General features: G+C 37.0%; 1 protein-coding gene and 1 pseudogene across 1 annotated transcript; both read left to right on the top strand.

The window, feature by feature from the left end:
- Positions 1-9,179: 9,179 nt before the first annotated feature.
- On the top strand, positions 9,180-17,513 carry LOC143616116 (heterogeneous nuclear ribonucleoprotein 1-like). The gene is made up of 6 exons (XM_077089050.1): positions 9,180-9,226; positions 9,295-9,335; positions 9,420-9,583; positions 12,173-12,272; positions 12,365-12,534; positions 16,740-17,513. Exons 1-6 carry the CDS (start codon positions 9,183-9,185, stop codon positions 17,319-17,321), a joined length of 1,101 nt encoding a protein of 366 aa, XP_076945165.1. The 5' UTR covers positions 9,180-9,182; the 3' UTR covers positions 17,322-17,513.
- Positions 17,428-19,666, top strand: LOC143616118 (putative pectate lyase 2; annotated as a pseudogene).
- The last annotated feature ends 593 nt before the right edge of the window (positions 19,667-20,259 follow it).

Below are 20,259 nucleotides of genomic sequence, written 5' to 3'. Positions count from 1 at the left end.
AGTATACCCGTTTCCTTAATGCTTGTATAAACACAGGTGTGCTCATTCAAGCTACTTCTGGTTTGTACACTGGAGGACACATCACCTATAATATTCTCCAATGGGTGATCTTTGTGAGTTCTCGTGGTCGGAACAGCACCGACATGCAAATTATCTTCCAAATTTGAAGAGATCTCATCTATGATTGTTTCTGGCTGAGAGTGAAAAGGATTAATAAATTCATCTTCAGTTGAGGCAGTAGGGGTACCAATAGTGTTTGATGTGGAAGGTTGAGATTTCTCAATCAACTATTGTTGCAATAGATTCTCTTCCTCATCAAGGATCATCTTCGTCACAGCCCTTTCGTATTCTTCAGAAATTTCCAAATCAGGTACGTTAAACGACTTAAAAAGCTTAACATAGTCGAAAAGCTCAGCAGGTCCATTGCTTGGTTTTGGCGATTGGTAACTAGTAATATCAGTGTTACAAACCACCTCCACCTTGCAAGTCGACGTATTGAAGACCCGTCTGTTGGGAGTCCCAACAACATAACCGACTAGGATTCCCTCATCGGCTACTTCACCAAATTTCGAATTAGTCTTCAAAATCGAACAAGGAGACCCAAATGGTTCAAGACCGCACAAGTTGGGCTTCCTTCCATGCATAAGCTCGTAACAAGTTTTTCCAAGTCTCTTAACGGTTAACACCCTATTCAGAACATAGCAGGCTGTAGCAACTGCTTCAGCCCAGAACATCACAGGAAGCTTCGAGTCTGCCAGCATAGTTCTGGCTCCTTCAATTAACGTTCGGTTCTTCCTTTCAGCCACTCCATTCTGTTGCGGAGTATACGGAGCGCTGTATTGATGTTCAATTCCTTTCTGAAGACAGAAGATTTCCATTTCAAAGTTCTTGAACTCTGTCCCATTGTCGCTTCTGATGTATTTAACTGATTTACTCATGACATTCTCAACTTTTGTAATTAGATTCTTCACCATCTGAGCCGTCTCGTCTTTCGTTTTCAGAAAATATACCCACGAGTATCGCGAGTAGTCATCAGTTATCACCAAGCAGTAAGAAGTACCGCCTAGACTTTTTACATTCACTGGACCGAAGAGATCCATATGAAGTAGTTCTAGAGTACCGGCAATAGAATTGACCTTCTTGGTGAGATGGGTTTTCTTGTGTTGCTTTCCCTTCTTGCATGCTATACATTTGTCTTCAAAGTTAAAACTTTTTAAGGGAACGCCCATCACAAGCCCATTTTTGACAATGAAGTTCATCTTCCGAAGATGAATGTGCCCCATTCTCCTGTGCCATAATTCTGATTCTGATTCGCTTGCTTTTGTCATTAAACAAGATTCTCCGGTGGCCATTTCAGTAGACCTCATGTCCATCACATATGTATTCGTTTCACGTGGAGCTTTCATAACTATCCATTCGTCAGGTATTTGAAAACCAGGCTTCAATACGATCGCTTCATTCTTCGTGAAATGGACAGTGTAATCTTTATCACAAATCTGCGACACACTTAGCAGATTGTGCTTTAATTCCTCCACAAAGTTCACATTCTCTAGTGTCATTCACCCATTCGACACTGTTCCTCTACCAGTAATCCTTCCTCCGCTCTCACCAGCAAAACTAACTCTTGCTCCCTGAACAGGTTTTAAATCTTGCAACAAGTGTTTGTTGCCCGTCATGTGCCGGGAACAGCCGCTATCTACAATCCAGAGATTGTTGGCAGCCCTGTTCAACTGTTCCTGCACAATAAAACAAAGAGTTAGAATCTTGGGACCCAAGACCAATTGGTCTTGGATCGATACGTCCCGTACCCTGGCTTTCTCAAGTTAGCATCAGGATAATTTCTGTAAGTCCTGTTAGGAAATCTCCTTGCAGATTGAGAGTAAAGCCTCCCAAACCTTTGTGAATTGAAAGTGTTATATCTTGTGGTTTGGTTGTAAAACTGAGGTTTGTTTTTATGAAAACTTGAATTAGTTACATTTTGGCATTTTGTAAAGTTTTCATTTTTAGCAGTAACAAAATGACGCTTATACTCAGTTTTATTTGGATTCACACCTCTGAATCTCGGCTTCAAAGGGCAATCTGCAACTAGATGTCCTAACTTGTTACATCTAAAGCAACATCGACTCTCCATTTTCTTGTCAAATGTTGGTTTGGATGTAGAGGCAGTGTTCCCAGCCGTTCGTCTCACATAAGGTGGGACGTACGAATTGAGTGGAGAACTCTTTTTAGAAATTTTATTTTTATCTCCACCGGTGGGTAACCCTACCTTCTCTTTTGTCTGACCAGATTCGGACAACTTATCCGAATCCGATGAGACTGGACTCGAAACAGAAATATTCACACTAGAAACAGGCGAACTTGTTTCGCCACAGCTAACACTTGGTTCTACACTTGTAATCTTGATTGGAGTTGTCTGAGGAACTTCGAAATCAACAGATTTCTGAACACTCGGATTATAAGTATAGTTGTGGTTAAAGGGTGGTGGAACCTCGTGATAACCGATTCCTCCCCTCTTTGCAGAGGTACCTTGATCACTCACGAGATGATCAAGGATTGTCGAGGAATTCCTGAACTGCTCAAGTTTGCGGTTCAATTCCACCACCTTTACCTGGTGGTCAGCAATCTGTTTATCCCGATCAGCAATCAATTTAGTTTTTTCTTCTAACACTTCATAACTAAGATTAATTATTTCAATTTTCTCAGCAAGTTTAGTTTTTAAGCTTTGAATGTCTTTTTCACATGCTTTTATTTTAATTTTATAACTTGTTTCTCTTGCTTTCGTAAAATGGTGATCTTCTTTAATAGTTTTAAAATCAGCATCTAAACGGACGTACTGATCAGTTATCGTTGTAAGTTGCTCAGACAAATTCTCACAACTAGTACAAATATTCTTAGTACTTACCTCGGAGCGATTATCCTTGTCATCTGCCATGAAAGCGGTTTCTTCTTCAGTAGCTTTCTCATTTCCAACAACCTTCTCACATTCTTCAACTTCAGCCTCAGCCATGTTCGCTTGCTCACCAGATTCATTTGAATGCAGGTTCCAGTTGTACTCACCTGCTTCTCTGGTCAACATGGCATTAATCTCTCTGTTAACTCCAGTGTGTTGTGTAGGCCGACCTTGTCCTCGTTCAACCCTCTCATTTCTACATTCTTTGGCAAAGTGCCCGTATTGCTGACAATTATAGCACCTTACCTTAGATTTGTCGAATCCAGGCCTACCACCAACAAACTTTCTCCCAGTTTTCTTCATGAACCGTTTAACTCGCCTCACAGTCATTGCCATTTGCCATTGCAAATCCATCTCCTCCATATCATCAGCATCGATCTGGTCGTAATCCTCATCCAGAACAGCAGGGTCCACAATCTTCCCCAGGATGTAGTTTTCATAGGAAGCAATAAATGATGCATAGACTGCAAACTGCTCTTCAGCAGATTTTACACTCATGGGCATCTTGGAATAATTATTGCTTGAGGCATTTGCAGAGAAACCACTTGTGGATGCTTGAGGCTTTAAAGTACTTGATCCTCCAGCAACGAAACAGACATCACCGTTCGAGTTTACAGAAACGTTTCCTTCATGAGAAGAGTCAGAACCTGACTCCCCTTTTGAGTAATAAGCAGCTGATTCAGGCCTCGAACTTGAGCCTGAGTTAACCTTTGCACCATACATACCAGGGTCTTGCATCTGATCTGTTGGTGTTTCTTTTCGAACCATATTAAGCTCATAAGTTCTGAGCTTGTTTACTGCCGTTTCCAGATCATAATTAGGAAAGTCTCTGTCTTCCCTCATAAGAACGGTGTACATTTCCCACTTTGGTGGGAGAGCATCGAGAAGCTTTTCAACGATCTCTTCTTCTCGGTAAGCAATCGAATAATTGCTAAGCTCTGTCATTAGATGATAGTATCTAGTGATAATATCATCCAGTGATTCGTTCTTCAAAAATTTGAAGACGGAGAACTGGGTCTTCAAAAGTTTAATCTTCGATGCACGGATACCCACATTCCCCTCGAATCTATTTTCAAGAGCATCCCAAAGCTCTCTCGCAGAAGTGTACTTTCTGAAAGTGCGGAGAACCTCTTGAGGAAGTGCCATAGTTATAGCTGCATGGGCCTTGCTCTCGGCCTCATACATTTTCTTTTCTTCGTCCTCCATTTTGCTGTACTTCTTAACCACATCACGACCTTCGTATTGCATAGTTGGGGGGATATATCCATCCTGGATGCACACCCACATTTTTGCATCCTGGTATTTAATGTATTGGATGAATCTGTCCTTCCATGCCACGAAGTCAGTTCCTTTCATTAACCTCGGGGCCTTAGTGGCAGACCCCGCTTCTACTTCCATCTTGACTAAATCGGAGATGTTAATTGACGACATCTTTGCGAAAACCTGAAAACCTGAAAATAAAATTTTTTTTTTTTTTTTAAAACAGCACAGTAGGCGAAGTTAAGAATAACTTCGCTTGAAAGTTAACTTCGCTGGAAAGTGTAACTTCGCTGGGTCTTAAATTCGCTTGACTGGGCGAAGTTAAAAATAACTTCGCTTAGAATGAGCGAACTTAGAAAATAAGCGAACTTGGGAGGTAAGCGAAGTTGAGGATAACTTCGCTAAGGCGAACTTATAAGGTAGGCGAAGTTGTGGTTAACTTCGCTTAATCCTTATATCTTCGCCGAAACCCTACTTCCAGTGACGGCAACTTCGCCTGAAGAACGGTAACTTCGCCCGATGAACAAGGAAACTGTTCAGATCTGATTTCGTCAATCTAGCAGTTTCCGATCGATGTAATGGCTTGAAAATGACTGTCAAACACGAGTAAAACACAATCCCAACAAAAACACGTCCCGCGAATAGGTCAAACGAGACGTTTTCTACACCCGCGTGAAATCCCGAACCTCACAATCGAGCCGATGGCTCTGATACCAATTGTAGGTTCCTTGACGGATCGTACACGGGATGTCGCTATCTGCGCAGGTGCGGAATCCCTGCGTAGTTAGATACGAGTGCAGAATATGTATAAACCAAACACACGAGCAATGAACGAACACGTTATATTGATAACCGAACACGTGACTCGAGGTCACTATTACAGACACTGACACGTAACACTCGAAGTGAACAGCTGAAACGAAACCCTAAAAACCAACACACTAAACTGTTTCGGCTGAACAGTATATAAACACGACAACTTCGCCTTAGGCGAAGTTGTCAATAACTTCGCTGGTTCAACAAGTTCGCCTGAGCGAACTTGTTGACAACTTCGCACGTACAAAAACATAAACATAATCATAAACATAATTACATTACAGACTCGATTACAAATGCTAGACTATGAACTACTGACACACATGTACCAACACTTTGATGTATTTTCAAAACAGGTACCAACTATGGTCACACGCCTAGGCCCATGGAGCCAGGTGTGACATATTGTAGGTTGTTGGATGTGGTATTTCCTTCAAACAAAAGACAGAAAAGTATTGTGGATTGGTTGGATTATGCTAGATGATTGAAATAGAAAAATATGTGGTCGAGGCGATTGTCTTTACTACTTGGTGGTTCATTTGGAGAGCTCGAAACAAAGAGATTTTTTATGGCTTTCTTTTTTATTTTTTATTCGATTGTTTTAGTTCCTTGTGAAAAGTATAGAGAATTTATTTTTGATTTGATTGTTTCAGCTTCTTTTTTGTGTTTCTCGCCTCATAATGGTAAAAAAAATTTAACTAGGTATAGTTGCTTAGAAACCCTTTGTTTGTAATTCTTTTCGTTCTCCATGTTAAATTAACATATCAGGGAGACGTGTTATTTTATGTTGGCTTGTTAAAAACCAGAAAATTAAATATTAGTTATGTTAAATCGTAAGTCAAACCATTCAACAGTTTTTTATTATAATCTAAGATAAAGAACATTATTGGGATTGAATTTGAAAATTGGTTATTGACTTTTTCAAAAAACTATTTTAAAAAAGTCAGGATTTGGTAATTTTGAAAAGCTGTGTTTTAATCTTTTCAAAAAGCTAAAATAAATAAGATTTTTGTGATTGCCAAACACATTTTTAACTTATTGGCTTTTTCAAAACACCAATAAGTCAATAAGCATATTTTTAAACTCAATCCCAAACTTGCTCAAAGTCGAATTGTTAAAACTAAAACGAATCAACTTGAATGGTTAACGGTTTAGTTTTACCTTTATCTATACTATATATAATACACCACTTAAAGGTAAATTAAGACGCTTAGATTAAGGGATTTACAAGTAGTGAAGCACACAGTAAAGTTTAAAAATGACAAAAATGTCATTATAACATCAAAACTCACGTGTTTTCTAACTTGTTTTACAATTTTCCCCTCAAGTATAATTAACTTTTTGTAAATTTAATGTATAGTTACAATTATTAACCTTAATCTTTTACTCATGTCTATTTATATTTTCACTTTTAACCTAATTTCCCCATGATTTTAAACGTTAATAACTTTTTCGTACTTCAATATATATATATATATATATATATATTTTAAATTGCACCATACAAACAAGCATAATTTTTCTGTTTAATCTAAGTATGGTATTGCTAGAATTTTTTTTTCAGTTAAAAAGATAACATTTTGCATAGGGGTGTTTGCAGTATGTTTTGATGGTTTTTCAAGTTAAACCGTGAACCAAATTGTTAGTAACGGTTTTTTGTCATCGTAAACCGAAACCGAACCATTAAAAATTGTAAACGGCTGGCCAAAAGCTAAAGAAAAAAATCAACCGTGAAATCAAACCAATGACCGATTTTAACAGTTTTAGGGTTTTAAACCAAACAGTGAACACCCATAAACTTGTTACGTGATTACCAAGTCTATGCTTACCGCTGTATCATGCGAGTATCCGTCTAATTTTTTTCTTATACATACTGCATAAAATACAAACTAATGAACCATCCAAAAATAAGTTGTTCAATAATGCATAGAACAGGTTGTCAGGAATGAAATTTATTAGTATGGGGTCTGGTTCGTTTCTGTATAAACCTCAAGTTATATTTTGTGTTGCGGTTTGAAACTTTTTAAGTTGGCCAACCGAACGTACGAAAAGTAAACCAACACACAAACCAAATCAATTCAGACGGTTTCACTATTTAAACTAAAACTAGAATTTAGGAACCCGTGCTTCGCGACGGGGCCGTTAAATGGAACAAAAAACATAAGTAAAAAACGCTAAAGCATAAACTCGCTGCAAGTCGATGCGAACTCAGTCTTTATCAAGTTACGGAATCGAAACTAAACAAAAGAAATAAACCCGTCAGTGCCAAATACAACAAATTATCATATGTACGTGGGACCAAAAAGATCGGCATGTTACAGCTACGAACCAACACAAATTCGGTTCGTATCAGCGGTACCAACATATATTCATAAGCATAAATTAGTATAAAAAAATATTTTAAAGACGAGCTAGATATCAAACGTTGAAACACGGATATAAAACCATGCGAGATGAGATATTTTTAAATCATGAAAAAAATTTCGGTCATTGTAAAATATGTAGCTAAGTTTAAGAAAATCGCTTAACTAACAAATAAAATATGTAAAGCCGACACTTGTCCATATTTAGCGTTTGAAAATATAATTTGTTAAATATTTTAATGGTTGGCAAAAAAATTATAATAAAAGAAATAAAAACTATTATTTTTGTTCATGGATTTATAATTAATGAATTAGTAGTTATAATAATTATAAAATATTAAAAAATGAATAGTAAAATGAATAGTGAGTTTGTGAAGGGGATAAATCCTCTTTTTAATATATATATTAATGTAGACACCTTGACTTGCCCAATATACATTTTTGGTTATGCTAGTGTTTTTCTTCTAAATGGCCTTATATAATAAACATTGCATAAATGAATTGATGTTTGAAAAGATGTTTTGATTCGGGTTTAATAATTAAAACATTAGTAGATTTAAAGATATAGCAGTTCAAAGGCTCAAAGCTATAACATGATAGAGTTTAAAGATATAGTTGTTTGATCTACATTGAGCGAAAACAAACACGCGAAATGAATACATTAGAGAAAAATACAATGTCGCCTTGGTGTTGAACGAGTTTTCTAGATTATCATAGCTTCCTTTTATCGGTGACTGTTTATATGTCAAAGTTAAAATTTAAGGGTGACATAAAGATGAATTTAAACTCAACATCCAACAAAACACATAGTTATATAAGAACCAAGAGTATATTTTATTTAAGAGAATACCACGACCCACAATAGGGTTACAATTTTATTAAACAATATTTAATAAAACAAACAAAGATACTTTTTTTGTATTCTTGAGAAACTATAGTACATATATCGATACACATCTAAACAAGAATAATAAAAATTACAATATATGTATAGTGGTGAAGCTTAGACATAAATGTTGAATGGGTCAGACTTAATATATATATAAAAAATTCATAAACCAAAGGGGGTCGGGCGAAAACAAGTTAATTTACAATGTGTATAAAAACTTTCGACCAAAAAGGTTAAAATACACTACCGAGCAAAAAAAACGAAGGGGGTTGTGACCACCCCTAGCACCCAACCATAATTGAAACGCGAGGTCAGGATCAAAGGAATTAGAAATGAACCGAACCAAGTTATGCTTTGATGTATGTGGAATTGCTGGAACCATAGAGGGTGTGTCTGTAGTTACATAACAATATAACCTTGTGAGTTCTCACACTTATAAGCAACTCATAAATTTATCATTCTATCAACGTGAGACAAACTCATTTGGTCATTTCATCAATGTTCAAGATCTCAACTCCACACTTTACAGTATTGATATCGCATACATCTTTGCTCTTTAGACACGTTAAAAAAAGATTTTTTAGTTGCTACTTCACTCACATAAATTTAAAAGATTTGTTGGGAATGCTGTAACTAAAATCGATGATAATTTGAAAAGCGGATGAAAATGAAAATTAGTACACATCAAGTAGATGGATCAAAGGAACAAACATCATGAAGCCGATAAGTAATTAGATAAACTAATAATACTGTAACGTAAGGTTCCACTCCATAAATATTACACTTGATGTTTGTGCAGTGACCCTGAAATGAAATCCCTAAGCCTACCTCTTGACACTCTATCTTCCTTAAAACCCCTTCAGGACACACACCTTTAAACCCTCCTTACCAATCTTCAAATCAAATGGGTTCCAAACGACCCGATTTCGGAGACGGAGCTAGTCCCGGGTTCGTCTTCGATCTTCACTCTCAATTAACCATCTATATTTCTTCTAATTTATTTGTTCACTTTACAGGAAGATATTCATCGGAGGTTTAGCCAAAGATACTACCTTAGGTTGGTTGGTTAGCCCTAATTTAATATGATGTAAATTACCAATATGCCATTGTTATTTAATTCATTGTTGGCATCTGTGTTTAGATACCTTTGAAAAGTATTTTGCCAAGTATGGAGACCTTACGGACTTCGTTATTATGAAGGACCGACAAACCGGTCGCCCCAGGGGGTTCGGCTTTGTTACCTATGCGGATCCTTCCGTTGTTGATACTGTTATTGCCGACACTCATGTTATCAATGGGAAACAAGTGAGTTCATTCAACAATTTTTTTTTTGAAGTATTGTGTCCTTTGTAGGTTTATGTATTTTGATGCATGTTGCATTTTAAGAAAAGTTGAAAGTAAATAAGATAGTTTATTTCTAGAGAAACAATTGTCACGATTAGGGGTGCAAACGAGCCGAACTCGACTAGGCTCGACTCGTGATTCGCTTTTTGAACCTCGGGCTCGCCTTGTTTTGTTATTTATTAATCAATTTATTATATGGGTTTTTAATGATTTTAATTTATTTTGAGTAAAACCTCAAACTTAGCCTAGGCTTGAGCTCGGTTGTGAAGTGTGAAATTAATGCATAGAAGCACAAAAGATGTAAAACTTACAAAATACACAAGGCTCGTTAAGGCTCAACTAGCCTAATGAGCTTTCTATGCAACGCTCAAGCTTGAGCTCAATAACCAAACAAACTTTATTTGAGGTTCGAGCTTGTAAAAGATCAGCTCATTTTGAGCTATTTATCAATCTGAGCTTGAGTAGCTCACGAGCAGCTCGACTTGTTTGCACCCCCTAGTCACGGAAATAGTTCATGAACTACTTTATGCAATAATTATAGATAAACAATCAAAATGTTTCATTAAGTGTATACTGTTAGTTAATTAAGATGCTTAAAAATTTTGAGTTTTTATCCGGCTGTACACATCACACACCCTCTATGCACAATGCGTGTCTGTGTGTGTGAATGTTGACAGGGATAGAGTGCATTAACCTCCATGAATGTTAAAAAAAAAACTTTCATCGATGGTGTTTTTGAGGTCAAGTTTGGTAATTTTGCATAGATGACGGTTGGATAAAGTCTAGTTGAGATCTTATTGTTTGTAAAGCCTAAAGTTTTGGTTAACTAGACTTCTCAGTATGAATGTATGATAAGGCCTCACACAATTGTGAAGCACTGAAGTAACTTTTGTAGTTTTATATACATATGTATGATGGAAAAGAACCATAGAACTAGTTTTTACGCTAAAAAAAATTAATATTTTGATCCATTATATTCTTGTTAATCTGTTACCTATAAAGTTTGTCTTTAGTATATTATATTGACAATATTTATTGTCTTGTGCTCGCCCATATGTGTGGTCACATACATTCTATAGGTTTTGAACAATGATATTGTGAGTCTTTTAATTTGTTAATTTGTCCTTTATCATTTTAGTTGTCTTATGAAAGGCTGTTTCTATTTTGAGTTTTGTAAATGATTTGATGAATGTGTGTGACTCTATGTCGCTATGCATTTCCTATGAGGATGACTATAGTTAATTTCACTCAGAAAATTGAAAGTTGTAGCAGCTTGTGTCTGTGTGAATTTATGTATTTGTAAATGCTTATATTTGTTTGTCCAGTGTGTCTTTTGTTTTGTTTTTTGAAATATTTGCCTATACTAACCATTTCATATTGTAGTTAAATATATTATGTGAGTTTTAATTCAGTCCATGGTTTGCTAGCAACATAGTTGTCAATAGCGATGATAGCGCTCGCTATAGCGCGCTATGTAGCGTAGCAGGATTTCATCGCTATCTCATATTTGGCGCTTAATAGCGTGAAGAATAGCGATCTTTCAGGTTTTTTTAATTTTTTTTCTCTGTTTTAGTCAAAATAGCGATGCTAAACCCTATATTTTAGCTCGATTTCAGGGTTTTTTGTTAATATACTTATAAAAACACCGTTTTTGTCAAATATATGTATAAAAATACATATAAAATATTTTTAATTTTTTTTCTAGTGTATCACTATCGCTACGTAGTGTATAGGTAGCTTGTCGCTATCGTCCGCTATTCGCTATTAACAACTATGGTTAGCAATAATATCATCATCATCATCGTACTCAATATATCCCACCAATAGCAAAGCTATGGTAAGGTATGAGGAGGGTAAGATATAGACAGCCTTACCTCTACCCCATAGGGATAGAGAGGCTGCTTCTGGTGAGACCCCTGGCTCGATAGTAGTTTTGCATCAAGCCTTGGACCTTAGCACATAGCACTCAATCATCGGGACACCGGATGATCGGTGCATGTACCCTTGTCTTTCGGCTATCAACGCCACCACATGATGCCTGATTAACCTTATGCCACTTTTAACGTTACTTTCACAAGATTAGTAAAATAACGTCAAAATTAGTGCAATTTCATCAATGGATTCATGATAAGTTCCTCGTACAAAAAAAAATGGTTAATGATACATTTAACCAATGAACTATGACTTAATTATTCCATTGCGACGATTCATTTAGTCGAAGTAACTACGAATTTCGAATTCAAGTAATAACATTATTGAATCATCAAAATTACTTTGATATCTCTTTTTTAGTTTCTCTCGATAAATTATTTGTGAATCCATACAACTTTAGACAACTTTAGTTTTTCTGTTTTTTTTTTTCCCGAATAGCTCTTTGAATTCTTCGATTTTTTTATTGACTTAATCCGTTTATTCAATTTTGCCCACCCGAGAGTTCACACATATATACATTATATGCGCGCACCGCAAGCAGGGCGTTTGCTAGCAATAATATGTTGGTTTTAATAAATTAATATTTTTTTTCACTATGTTTGAATAAATGTTGTGCAGGTTGAGATCAAGAGAACTATTCCAAAAGGTTCTGGTGGTTCAAAGGATTTCAAAACAAAAAAGGTTTTTGTTGGCGGGATTCCAACATCAGTTACTGAAGGTTCGCATTTGAAGATTTGAATATTAAAAAAACGTTTACTTTTCTTTAATTATTTAATAAACAAACCTATTTACTTTGCTATTTATGTGTAGATGAGTTCAAAGATTTCTTCTCAAAGTACGGGAAGGTTGTTGAGCGTGAGATTATTAGAGATCATGCAACTAAGCGTTCTCGCGGATTTGGATTTATTGCTTTTGATAGTGAACAAGTTGTTGATACTCTTCTTGTTGATGGAAATATGATTGACATGAATGGTACAAAGGTTAGTGAGTTTAATGCGTGTTTTCCATTAATATATATGATCATTCTGTAATAGGAGTGTGCGTGACTGGTTTTGGGCTCAAACCGGAGCAAAAATTGAAAGTTCTGTTTTTGAGGGTTTGAAAAGTGTTCGTTTTTGAGCCTGGGTTCGGTTCGGCTTTGTTTCTGTATTTTTGGTTTATCGTTTGGGATTGAAATTTTTGGGACGAAAAAAAATTGGTCCAAAGTAACGAGTTAGGGTCTAATTCTGTATGTTAATGAATGATCAATTGAACATTATACATTTGAGTTAAAATATTTGTTATATTTTTATAAACAAGGCGGGGTGTGCATGGGTGAGTCTTGTGCTTAGAGGTGCACAAACCGGTTTTTTTAAAAAAACCGGTTCGGTTATTAACCGGACCGGTTTTTTTTTGGCCCGGAAAAAAACCGGTTCGGTTAATAACCGGACCGGTTAATAACCGGTTTTTTTCTATCAAAACCCTAACCGGTCTAACAGGTTAGGACCGGTTTAGAAACCGGTTAGAACCGGTTTATTAACCGGTTTTTTTATTAACCGGTTTTTAGGTTAACCGGTTTTTTTTTTTTTTTTTTTAATAACCATTATTTTTTCACAGTATAAACAAACCGGTAACTACAAGGCAAACCGGTAACTACAAGGCAAAACGGACTGACCGAAGCCATTCTTTGCTTTCGTTGTTAGGGTTCTTTGCATGGAAGATGAGTATGAGTGTGTGTTGGTGAATGTGTTTTCAACAAACCAAAGATTAAAAACACATAACTTTCATTTATAGTTTTTACATTAAAAATACAAACATTAAATCGTTATCGCATATTCGTAACTCAAAAATACAAACATTAAAGAATGCTTAGACACGATTACATGAACAACTTGCTGTTTCTTACTCATGATTTGCCTCCATGTTTGCTGTTTCTTTAACTAATTTTCTTCGCTACCCGATCCCGAGCTATTTCTTAGGTAATCGTCGTACGCGGCTTTTTCATCGGTCATTGGTTGAGTGTGTCCTTCATTGACCTCGTCTTCATACAAGCCCGCTTCATACTCCATTTCCCCCTCGAGTGAGCGTTGATGTTGTGCCCTATCTAAGAGTCCAAGTAATCCTTGTAGCAAATCGACATCTCTAGAGCTGGTGCAGTGAGTCGAGTCCTCCTAATCGATATAACCCTGCCAGAAACAGAAAAAGCAGACTCCGAAGCTACCGTGGAAGCTTGGACCGTTAGTAAATCTTTGGCCATGGCGGCGAGGATCGGAAACTCATCCTCCTTACCTCTCCACCAAGCCAGCAAATCAAGACTTCTAAATTCATCCGGAGTCATGTGTTTCACAAAGTTGGTACCACCATACCTTCCAAGTTCACTGCTTGGGGTGTTTACCTTTTGACGTTTACCGGCGTCTTCCCAAATCATGTAGTACATCCCCATTTCAAGGTCGGTTTGGGATTGGGATTGGGCAACAGCTCTTAACGAGTCATGAATTTGGGAAGACGACCCGTATTTTGTAAGGTAGACATCATACATGTTTGACAAGGTGGTGTTGAAAGCATTCTTTAAAGTTTGGCTATAATAGGGGTTTTGATCGTCGTTTAACTCTAGCTCATCACAAATTTTTTCTATTAAAGCTTCAACACCAACATTGATGCAAGGGTTTAACGCAGCAGCACATGTCAAAACAGCGGGTAGTTCTTGAAAATATTTTCTAAATTTTTCTTTCATTTTTACACCCATATCAAAATAAGGTGCACCCCTACAATGAAGTTCACTCAACTTTGTGCACATGACAGCAATTTTTGGTAAAGCAATGGGGCTTGTTGGATAGTAAACCCCGGATAAACTAGTTGTGCAAGATTTAAAAATTTGAAGGACCTCCGTAACGATCTCAATCAATAACCAGTTTCTAGGATCGTACGGTGCACATTTACCCCTACTTGACAAAATTTGATGAAACACAATTAATGATTCTTTTTGTTGGATGGCTTTCTCAAACATATTACAAGTCGAGTTCCATCTTGTTGGACAATCCCAATTTGGCCCCAACCATTGACAATTAGCTTCTACACAAAATTTTTTGTATCTTGAAAATGTTTTATTGTTGCTAAAAACATCTCGTACCATTCTTTTAAAATTGTTTCTTTGCGTTTCGATCACGTTTAACCCATCTTGCACGGCCAAGTTGATAATATGTGCAATGCATCGGCTATGAAAAAACGCTCCATCACAAATAGGTTTATACTTTAATTTTAAATGGCCAACCGCGGCCGTATTGTTGGACGCGTTATCAAACGAAATTGAAAATATTTTATGTTCAATCTTGTATTGTCGAATGACTTTATCCAAGATTTGAAAAATATTTCTACCCGTGTGCGGGTAATCAAACAATTGAAACGCAACGGTTCGTTTCATCATTTGCCACGACTCGGGGTCAACCCAATGAGCCGTCACACAAATGTATGAGTCTGGCGAACCATGAGGTACCGACCACACATCCGTTGTTAAGTTTACACCAGTTTGTAAGTTTGAAAAGTATGAAATTAGTTCGGATTTAGCGTTTTTCCATGCTTTAAGACAATCTCTTCTAAGGGTCGAACGACTTACGTGTTGGTAGCGTGGTTGAACATAGTTTTGCATCATCTCCGTGAATTGAGGGTTGTCGAAGTGGTTGAAAGGAAGTGTTTGTTGAATCACAAAGTTTGAAATCTTTTGACGTACCGCTTCAACGTCGTACGTAAACACCGCTCCTTGATTCGTCATCTCCGGCTGCGAACTACTTCCCGATTCGTCCTTCAAGGCCTTGCAAAAGGGCCTTTGTACATGCGCTTTTAAAGTGGAGTTTGCATCTTTGCCATAAAACTTCAAACAATGTTTGCATCGAGCTTTTTGGCTACCGTTAGACATTTCGCATAGGTCGAAATGTTGCCAAACATCATGGTTTCGTTTCGTGGGGATGACCCGAACGACCGTTTCTCCCGTGTTCGAGGCACCCATGTTGACGGATGAAACAGCACTTTGGGAGGCCATGATAATCGACTACGAAATAAGAGCGTATGGAGTGGTAATGTGGTATAATTGAGCGTGAGATAACAAAATAATCGCGTATGAAATAAACGTTTAGAGCGTTTGGAGTTGTATAATCGAGTGTGATCTAACCAATACCCAACCTAAACTATATATAGATGTTTGTGGGGGTAAAATGGTAAAAAAAAAAAAAACGGTCAAAAAAAAAAACGGGCATATAGCCGTTACAACGTTCAAAAACCGGTTTTTAACCGGTTAACCGGTTAACCGGTTTTTCCACAACGGTCAAAAACCGGTTTTTTTATAAACCGGTTAACCGGTTTTTCCATAACCGGTTATTAAAAAAAACCGGTTTTTCCATTAACCGGTTCGTTAACCGGTTTTGGATCTAAAACTTGTAACCGAAATACGAACCGGCGGTTTGTAAACCGGTCAAACCGGTTTTTAAAAAACCGGTTTTCGTAAAAACCGGTTTCCGGTTTAAACCGGTAAACCGGTTCCCCAACCGGTTTTTTTGACCATCTCTACTTGTGCTAAAACCAAATTTTCGGTTTTTTGTTTTTGAACTCGGATTTTTTTGGTTTTGTTATTTGGGCTGGAAAAAAGTTGGTCCAAACTAATGAATTTTGTCTAAATGTTTTTGTTAATTAATAAATAATCAATTGTTTTTTATTTGGGCTAAATCATTTGGGTTTCACTCTTTATTACATCCTTATTATGAAATGCTGAGAATTTACATAAAAAATGAAAATGCGTAAGTGCTGTTTGGTTCGGAGTATTTAGTTTTAGTTACATGCAAGAGCAAACCTTAACAAAAAGTTTGGTTTTTTGAAAATATAAATTCAAACTGTCGATTTGATTAGAGTTTGGTTATTTTGGTTTTGGATCGGTTTTTCTAGTTTCATTGACACCCCTACGTTATAAGTTACATTATTACATTAGTTAAACATGAAAATGCATACATTCGGTTTGGTTTAGTTTTCTTCAATTTTTAACTACATACAATACCGATACAGAACCAAAATTCATTTTTATTATCAAAACATAAAACCTAACAGTCGTTTTCTACGAGGGTTGGTTATTTTGGATTTTTCGCTTTCAAACAAACCCTTGTCTGCAAGTAAGTTTTATCTTTCTACCTGTTTACAACGGGTCTGTTTGTCGTTGATGTAGGTGGAGATTAAGAAGGCAGAACCAAAGAAGTCATCAAATCCAGGACCAATGTCGTATGGTGGTGAACCGAGGGGGCGCGGGTATAGTGATAGTTATGGGGGTTATAGTGATAGTTATGGCGGTGGATACGGTGGTGGTGGTGGTGAGTATGGTCCTCCATATAGGTCTTCACTTGGAGGACTTTCAAGTAGATATGGTGATTATGGTGGATATGGACCTAGTGGTGGTGAACTCAGTTGTCGTTATGGTGATTTTGGAGGTGATTATGGTGGTTACAGAGGCGGTGAGCCACTACTTGGCGGGTATATTAGTCGATTCAGCTCATTTGGCGGTGGAGGGTATGGTGGTGGTGGATATGGAGGAAGTGGGCTTGGTGGTTATGGCCGCGGAGGGGGTGGAGGTTATGGTGGTTATGGTGGTCCGGGAAGTGGTGGTGGCTATGAGTCCGGTGGTGGTGGCTATGAGTCCGGTGGTGGTTACGAGTCTGGTGCTGGTTCGGGTTATGGTGGAGTGGGAGGACCGTATGGAAGCAGGGGTGGTTATGGTGGTGCTGGTGGTCGGTATCATCCGTATGGAAGATAGGAACCATCTTTAGAGGTTAATTAATGGACCTTTGTCCAGAGATGCTGTTCTTATAGCTTTAGTGAAGTAGAGTGACTTGTTGAGGGCCTTTGGATGTAATATTTGTATGGGTTTTCTTATTTATGTAAGATGCTTGTTAATTGGTTATTATGTTTGGCAAATGTTTTTTTTAAAAGCTTATTTGTAAGGTAATTAGGCACTTGAGGTTCAGAAGATTTTCAAGCCGAGCTCTGCCTTGTGTCTTGAGGTTCTTATTGGTCTTCATGAAGATCAGCCATACACTTCCCCCTTTTATGGTATTAGAGCCATAACCAGGCTCCTGTTTCGTTGTTACTGGATCATTTTAGTATGCTCTGTGACTGTCGACGTTGATCGGATCTTTCACTTCAGAACAACTGATCTTGTTAAGGACTCGAACAGTCTGATACGACGTGTGAACACTTCACCTGTGTCGCTAGAAAATTTGTTCGTGAGTGGTAAGACGGCGTTAAAGAGGAGAAGAGTCTCTGTAAGTCTTTGGTTTAGTATGCATTAGGAAAACCCATAAGAGTGTTAGGTCACGTCAAAACTCAGATATGAACCATGAGTTGAGTCTATCCCGTTCTATGTCCTCTCGTCAGCGTCTAATAAATGGGGGGAGTGTATTATTTTTTTAACTTTTTTAGAAAGAGAATTTTGGGGTTTAGAAAAGACACTATAGAGGTTTACTAGGGGCATACTAGTATGCCCCTAAACCCATCAGCACCTACATTCCAAAACCGACTTCAACAGCCTCGAACTTGATCGATGCATGTCGGCTTAGAACCTCAAAATGGGCATCTAATCATCGCGCTTTAGCTGATTGTGCCATTGGTTTTGGTAAAGGCGCTATAGGAGGAAAGAATGGTGCAATCTATGTGGTTACAAACCCTTCCGACGATCCCATCAACCCTAAACCAGGCACACTTCGTTATGGAGTGATCCAAATGAAACCGTTGTGGATTATATTTGCTAAGGATATGGTGATCAATCTCAAGAATGAACTTATCATGAACAGTTACAAGACCATCGATGGAAGAGGGGCGAAAGTTGAAATCGCTAATGGGCCTTGTATAACTATTCAAAAAGTGAGCCATGTGATTATACATGGAATCAGTATTCATGATTGTAAGCCTGGGAAACCAGGCCTTGTAAGAAGCACACCCATGCATGTGGGCCACCGTAGAGGCTCAGATGGAGACGCGGTTGAAATATTCGCATCAACGTACGTATGGATTGACCATTGCTACCTCGCTCGAGCGTATGACTGGCTAATTGATGTCATTCATGCTTCAAATTTTGTCACATCTCTAATAACTTCTTTTCTCAACATGATAAGGTAAAAATACTAGCTTCTCATGCATCTATAAATGATTATATAATTTATATTGTTTTGTTGATTCAAGATGATATATGAAATTACGCAGGTTATGTTATTCGGCCACAACGACAACAATATTGAAGATAAAATCATCCCTCTTCCTCCATCTTGATCTATATTTTTCTTTCTCCTTAATTTCTTTTCTTCTTTCTCATAACAAACAAGAATCTTGAGATGATGATGATCATGATGGTGATCAAAACCACAATCCAAACCATATTAAAACCAAGATCCAAAATCCATATCCAATTTCGCTAAACGGATTTGGGACCACTGTCGTTAACGGAATTGCATATTATAATTAATATCGAAGGTACGTTGATTCTTGTCTCTGTTTTTTTTTTTATTTTGCAACTTTTCCTGTATATTCATGTAAACTTTTTGTGTGTTTATTTTTAATTTTGCAACTTTCCTGTTGATTTATGGAAAATTTTGTGTAGTAAGGTTAAGTTTATACATGGAAACTTTTCGTGTGTGTTTGTTTTTTACTTTTGCAACTTTTTGTATAGATTCTTGATGATTCTTGTTTGCCGATTTGGGTTTGGTTGTTTTGAATAAAATTTTATAGATTTTTGTATGTTTTTATGATCTCTGTGTTTTATTAGTTAGATTTCAAAAGTTTATTTTCTTGTTGGATTTTTTATGGGGTTTCGGAATTTTTTTTTAAAAAATATCATATATATTCTAACAATCTTCAAATAAATTTCAATATTTTACTTGCAGCAATTGAAGAATGCATACTATAGATGTCTAGAAAAATCACTATTCACTTCAATGGGTTCTTAGTTGCAAGGACTACTAATGCTAAGAACATACATTATACTATAAGAACATATGTTATATGCAACATTCTTAGTAACACTTTTATTACGTGTGTTACACTATCAGAACATATGTTATATGTTGTAACATATGTTACTAAAACATACGTATTGTAGCATTCTAAATTCTAATGTACATTCATTGTTTAAAAATATATGTACAATATTATTTTCACGTATGTATTATATTTTTACATACATATATATAATCTTCTTTTAAGTTGTAGAAAAGTTAAGGGATACTAGTTTTTAATACTCCATACTTTTACCTGTTGGTCTATACCACTCTTAAATTTTGATTTGTTTCAACCACTCTCAACTTTCACCCTATTTGTTTATGCCACTCTCTCACTAACAGACCACTAACGCCGTTAGTGGTGATGTTGACGTGGCTTTTTTTAACTAAGCTGGCAGATGGTGATGCTGACAAGGAAGTCCAACTTTTATTTTCTTCCCCAAACTTCCCACATTGTCTTCTTCCTCTTTCTCTCTAAGAAAACCTAATCCAACTACCATAATCACCACAACTCCGACCACCCTCCACCACCCACTATACATCACTCTCCACTAATTCGAAGTTACCTACAACCATCGCTACTATCCTACTGCCGACATCACTTGAACCTATCATCATCAATATCTTTGCCGCTAAAATATCACCCCCTTAACCACCGTCGTCGTCATCATCCTTAGATCCACCTCTATTACCTACCAACAT

Source organism: Bidens hawaiensis, unplaced genomic scaffold, assembly GCF_021521415.1.
Source record: "Bidens hawaiensis isolate Kalapana, Puna unplaced genomic scaffold, B.hawaiensis_p1.1 tig00045939_1, whole genome shotgun sequence".
In the NCBI taxonomy this organism is placed as follows: Eukaryota; Viridiplantae; Streptophyta; class Magnoliopsida; order Asterales; family Asteraceae; genus Bidens; species Bidens hawaiensis.
Note: the sequence above shows the minus strand (reverse complement) of the source record. Positions and strands in the feature narration are given on the sequence as shown.

What these genes read in the sequence shown, in the direction of transcription:
- LOC143616116 (XM_077089050.1), top strand. Translation starts at nt 9,183, where the DNA reads ATGGGTTCCAAACGACCCGATTTCGGAGACGGAGCTAGTCCCGG. An exon ending in AGCCAAAGATACTACCTTAG is followed by an intron (nt 9,336 to 9,419) that starts GTTGGTTGGTTA and finishes ATCTGTGTTTAG; the next exon opens with ATACCTTTGAAAAGTATTTT. An exon ending in ATGTTATCAATGGGAAACAA is followed by an intron (nt 9,584 to 12,172) that starts GTGAGTTCATTC and finishes AATGTTGTGCAG; the next exon opens with GTTGAGATCAAGAGAACTAT.